The sequence below is a fragment of the Daktulosphaira vitifoliae genome, unplaced genomic scaffold (assembly GCF_025091365.1).
Source record: "Daktulosphaira vitifoliae isolate Bord-2020 unplaced genomic scaffold, ASM2509136v1 Scaffold_1, whole genome shotgun sequence".
NCBI classification, from domain to species: Eukaryota; Metazoa; Arthropoda; class Insecta; order Hemiptera; family Phylloxeridae; genus Daktulosphaira; species Daktulosphaira vitifoliae.
In genome coordinates this window covers 22,128,275-22,134,290 of record NW_026099572.1, presented here as the reverse complement: position 1 = coordinate 22,134,290, position 6,016 = coordinate 22,128,275, and the positions used below count along the sequence as shown (strand labels likewise).

The window sequence follows — 6,016 nt, the reverse complement described above, 5'->3', positions numbered from 1 at the left end:
AGAATAATTGGGACAGAAGCAAAGGGTGATGTTGAGATACAATATGTTAGTGTACTGTAAACAAAACCCCTCTAACGAGGTATCGAAAAGTGGTGTAACGTTGTAAAAATGATTTTTCATTATTTTTTAATTCTGCTCAGTGTGATCCGGCGTAATATAATACCATTCAGGCAATCGCCTAAGAAACTAATTAGTTATTGTCACTAAACACCTTATTTTTATGAAGTGATATTTTAGTAGATAATTAATTAATTCTGAGGACGGGCGTCCCGCTGAAGCGGACCATGAGCTACCTGGGCCTGCTCATCGACGACAAGTTGATGTTCGGGCCGCATATTGAACGTGCGGCCCAGCGAGCCCAGAGAGTCATGGACCGCCTGTCGGGACTGATGCCGAATATCGGGGACCGAGAGAACTGCGACGCCGACTCCTAGTCAGCGTTATTCACTCGGTCCTCTTGTACGGATCCCCAGTCTGGGCGGGTATATTAGAGTACTCGCCCAAGAACATAGAGGCCCTCAACCGGGTACAGAGGAGGGCCGCCATCCAGACCATGTGTGCCTGTCGCACAGTCTCCGGAGTGGCGTCAAGGGTCCTGGCTTCTCTGCCGCCCGCGGACCTGCTGGCCGTCGAACAAAAGATATTGAAAAATCCTTCGAATCCCCTTTGCCTGTGACATAAGCTCAAAGACTAGCTACCCAATACACATAAGCTTGGAAATATGTTCTAAGCTAGTTATATGTTACCCATAAAGAAAAGCTCACAATAGATTTTTACTTTTAAATAAAAATTTAAAGTTGTGTTAGATTTATTATAAAAAAACACATCATAGTAAAATCGAAGCTAATAAAATAATTAAAATAAGATTTAATGTTTTAAATATAATTTGATATTTATTTCCATAATAAGAAAAATAAAACATTATTATTCAATGAACAAATTAAATTAAATTAAAATATTCACCAAAACAAAATTCACTTTAATATTTCTAAGTGTCATTTAGTTTTAAATAAAAATATTCTAAGACCAAATAAATTAGACGATAATTAGATTTTATCCCATAATAAACTGGTTATTTTGTATTTTAAATAAGAGAACACTGTTTTGGTGATCATTATTATAAGTAATAATATAACATTACAATGTAATAAAAATAATTTATGTTATAAGCATGAAATATTATAATTAATTCTTTTAAATTACATAAGTTTGATTATTTAGTCAACCATAATACGAACAAAATCTATGAATTCATAGTTTTTTAAATAATTTAAATACTCGAAGTACAATGGATCATTTTTCATAATTTTACTGGTAAAATAAAAACCTTTAACCGTTCAAACATTATTAATTTTAATATTATTGGACACTCAAAATTAAATTTAGATTAAGATTTATGACAACAATTATAATATTATAGGTCAAGAAATTTTTCTTCTTGCCGCTTCCGACTTTTAGTTTTATTGTAGTCCGAACTAAATTGTTTGAACGACCATAAAACTCTAAGTTTATGCTTAAATATATTTTTAAAATATTCTAAAAATATATTAAACCTTTCGAAATTATCATTCAAGCCTATGTTATCAGAGATATTTTGAAAGTCTTCTATTTTTTCTTTTTTTTCATTGCTTATTTGAACTAATTTCATTAGTGTATTAGTTTTCTCAATTGAATTCATGTTATATATTTCGTTAGTTACTTCTATTTGTAATATTTTAAATGACTCAACAACAAATGATTTTTCTATCATGTATTCAACCTTTCCGATGATATTATTATTTACATNCTTCTATCATATATTCAACCTTTCCGATCATATTATTATTTACATCATCATAGTCTTCAAAGTGTTTTCCTGGTTTATTTAATAACAAATCTGGGAAATATGCAAATTTAGGAAATAACAAATTAAATGTATACATATTACGCCTCAAGAAATTACACATTTGGGAATTATACTGAAATACAATATTTCCATCCTTATTTTTTAAATACATTAAATGCTTTCAATAAAATGTAAAGATACGACTCTAAAGATGTTAAAGATTTTATCATGATAAACTCTAATTTTAGAAATCCATATATCAAACCAATAATAATTCTTTGCAGCTTGACATGCAATATTAATATCTTCGATAATGTCTTCGTAAGTTTTCTCACTTTGTTCACCGAAATCCATTATTATAGTTTTCAACATATCTGTATTTTGAATAATATCGTGAAGATAAATTATCTTAAGAGAAACCCAATCTTCTACTTCTTCACCGTGCAGTAAAATATTATTAATATTATTTCTATTTACCATTACTGTCTTTACTTTTTCTATCATTGAAATCTTCTCTTTTTTTTCTAGTGCATAAAATTTAGCTGTTATATTGTATTTATTATTTTCTCGACAGTTATTAGTTGTATATAACGATAAAGAATCCTTTATATTTTCTAGAATTGCCATAACATGTGATTTCATCGATGAAATATTCCCCATCGATTGGTATTTTATATAAATTGCAAACATGTACATTTTCCAAAAAGGCTGTAAATATTGTGTTAGTACATCTACCTTTAGTTTTACAGCTAGCATTTGTTGAATAATTGATTCATTCAACAATAAATGATTGTATTCATAAGTAGAATCATATTCTATTAAGGATTGAATAGAGTTTATGAATTGCAAAAAATTATATAAATCACCACAATAAAGATCTTTGTAGATAAATTGTGTTTTGGTATACGTTTCAAATCCTGGTTCAGGTTTCTGGATTATAGTATATTTCCAATCATTCAAATTCATTTCAAACATTTCAGTGTTAGTATTATAAGAAAATCCAGTATCAAGATTGAATGCTACTTGAAGTTTTTCTGTTTCTTCAAGTTTATCAATAAATCCTGCCGCCTCTCTAAAATAAGTACAAGTGATAAATTGTATATTACAAAATATCCCAAAGATGATTTTTAACACACAATATTGATAAAAAATCATTATTAGTATCTTGATTAATCAATAATGATAAAATATAACTTCTTTAAAAGAGCACTTTTTTAAAATTACACTATAATAAATTTTAGATATTTTAATGTATGATTTTATTTATATAAACATTTATTATACTGAACACTATTTTTTAAAAATGTGTGTTTAAACAGTTAAAAAGTGATTTAGTGTCACAGTATTAATTTAAACATAATTTTAGACTCAGTATTCAAAAAAACCCAGCACAGTGGGGTCGCGGCATAGTGGGGATGTTGCATAGTTGGGTCCAGTATAGATTTAATNTTAATTGTTTGATATAAAATTGAGTAAATTCGATTTTCATAAGAAAAAACAAAAAAATATTCAGAAAAATATAAATTTAAAAATAATAACTATGTGATAGTATCTAGTTCCGTCTAAATATTAAAATTATAAGCTTCACTGAACCACAATTAAAGAATTTTTAACCATTTTTCAACTATAATTTTACGAGTAAATTGTCTTATAATATGAGGTTCAGAAATAATTTAATTTACGACTTCAATTTTTTATGTATTTTCCTCTAAAATTCCAATTGTTTAACTTCATAATAACAATATTAATTTAAAACTATGGTAAATTTTTCGAAAAATATAAATAATTTTTCAATTATAGTTTTGCTTTGCTATAATTCATTACATTAAGTATCAACATATTAACACTTTTAGAACAAAATTTAAAACATGTAATTAAAATATATGCTATAACACTATAGTCTTATAATTTATAATTATAATTAGGGTTTTAAAACATTTAGAAGATGCAATGTACAGAGTGATTAATTTATGATTATGATCACTATGATCCACTTAAGTGGTCAAAAAATAAAAATAATAATAAGATTTAAAATTTTTTTTTGGTACTTTAGATACATTTTTTTCTCGATTTCTATAATTCAAGTATTTTTTATGTTTTTCACATATACCTTAAAGTAGTGTGACGTTTATTTTGTCAAATGGCAAGATACTTAATTATTTAGTGTATTTTATAGATAACAACCTAATAAGGAAAATGACATGTCAATAACAATTTCTGAATCACTATTTGGGAAATGATTGACATTTGTATAATTGGATGTATGAAAGAAACGGGCGGAAAATTACCAATGTCATTTTATACTAAAGGGGACCTGAAAAATTTTTTACTCATTCATCTAAACAAAAATTGTATCTTCGACTAATTTTTTTTTAAATATGATTATATGTTTATTTACTCTAATACAATGCAAAAAACCTGTTGGAATAAATTTGTATACAATTAATGGTACATTTGTTCAAATAAATTATTCTAAAAGAAAATTATTTAATATTAATATTTCGGTAGAATATTTTTTCGAATACCTTTAGGAATACTTTTTTGAAACTTTACATCAAATCTAAAAATTATTTTATATTTTATTTATTAATTAAAATGCATTAGTCATCCCAAGTTAATCAAAGTTGATGTCAAATATTTTAAATACTCATATTTTGTAATGTAATTTTTTTTTTTTTTTTCAAAGTATTCCATATTATGACATATTCCTTCAAATGCCTCGAGCATTAAAACTATATAAATTTCATGATTTAGATTCATTAATCATTTTTTTAGGTTAAATAAGGATTTAAAATATATTAAAAATCGGTAGCATAGTGTGTAAGTGGCACAAGTAGAACAAGTATAGATTATATCTANTCGGTAGCATAGTGTGTACGTGGCACAAGTAGAACAAGTATAGATTATATCTAACAGTGATTAAAATCACTATCATAAGAAACGCTTCGATACAAATCTGTGGATAGTGTTAAATTTTAAGAAATTGATGGATTATTCTAATAGCAAAATTAAGTACTATTTCCTTTATTATTTCTAATTAGTAGTTCAGTGATTTATAAGTATAATATATGATTAAATATCTATGTGATTCAATTAAATATAGTATGAAATTGATAATTGTTTTTTATGATAATGATTTTAATCACTGTCAAATATCATTATACTTGACTCAACTATGTCACATCACCACTGTGCTGGGTTTTTTTTATGTTTATTCTTAAGAAAAGTAATATTTTATTTTTATTCAAAGATACTTTGACACTATTTGTCTATCTGAATTTCTTACTCATATTTCTTAATTAAAATTATTATTTTTGTACATTCGTAATTTTTTTGTCAGAATCCAAATTTAATAATGATTAATAAACATGTTGTTGATGATAATTCTGCATTTTACACTAATAGAACTGTTTAAATAAATTATGAATAATATTTTTGATATTTAATAATATATTTTTGAAAAGATATTTAATCACTTTTTGCAGTTATTAAAAAGTATGTCTCATTTATTTTCACAAATTATTTATCGTAAGCATTTTATTGATTACCCGAATAATTTTATTTTTAAATAACAAATATCTTTTTCTTCTCTTTTATAATTACAAATATATCTTGATTTATCTGTTATTAATTACTTTTTAGCATCATCCCTTATGACTTTTAGAGGACAAACTATTTTTTTTTATGAAGTAATTTTAATCCCTGTTAGAAGTCATCTATACATATCCCATCTATATCACATCCCCACTGTACCGCTACCATACATTTCTGCCTTATTTAAACTTAACAACAATACCTTTAAGTTAAATACTATGACCTATAAGCTATAACATTTAGTAATAATAATAATGATGACCTATTAATATCATGATCATTGACTTACGAACTATGACCAATGATCTTAGAAATTGTTACAAGCAATGAGAACAATATATACCCGTTTTCTAATTTACTGAACACCTTTGTAATAAAAATAAAGATTATCCAATCTTCCGGAATATTTACTGATGGGCATTTTGTATTAATTTTAGAGTTTGTTGAATTTACTCACTGATCATACTTCTTGAGTGTACATGTTATTGTGTAAACTTTTATGTTACGAGTTGGCTGATATCAAATGCCTAAGATAAAAATTTTGCAACTCCAAAAGTTAATTTGTGATTGCATTATAGCTCTCAATAATGTTTCTCT

General features: G+C 26.1%; 1 protein-coding gene across 2 annotated transcripts in view; it reads right to left on the bottom strand.

The window, feature by feature from the left end:
- Nucleotides 1-1,119: 1,119 nt before the first annotated feature.
- Nucleotides 1,120-6,016, bottom strand: part of LOC126894830 (uncharacterized) — a 30,853-nt gene continuing 25,956 nt past the window's right edge. Inside the window, exons 1-2 of one of the 2 annotated variants that reach the window (XR_007701517.1) lie at nucleotides 1,806-3,078; nucleotides 1,120-1,759 (exon numbers count right to left, since the gene is read on the bottom strand). Coding sequence is in view for 1 of the 2 variants with exons in the window: in XM_050666124.1 (XP_050522081.1) it covers nucleotides 1,415-1,759 (345 nt within the window). In the remaining variant the exon portion in view is untranslated. Of the gene's footprint in view, nucleotides 1,760-1,805; nucleotides 3,079-6,016 lie in introns of those variants that run through there. The other variant, XM_050666124.1, reaches the window with a different exon arrangement.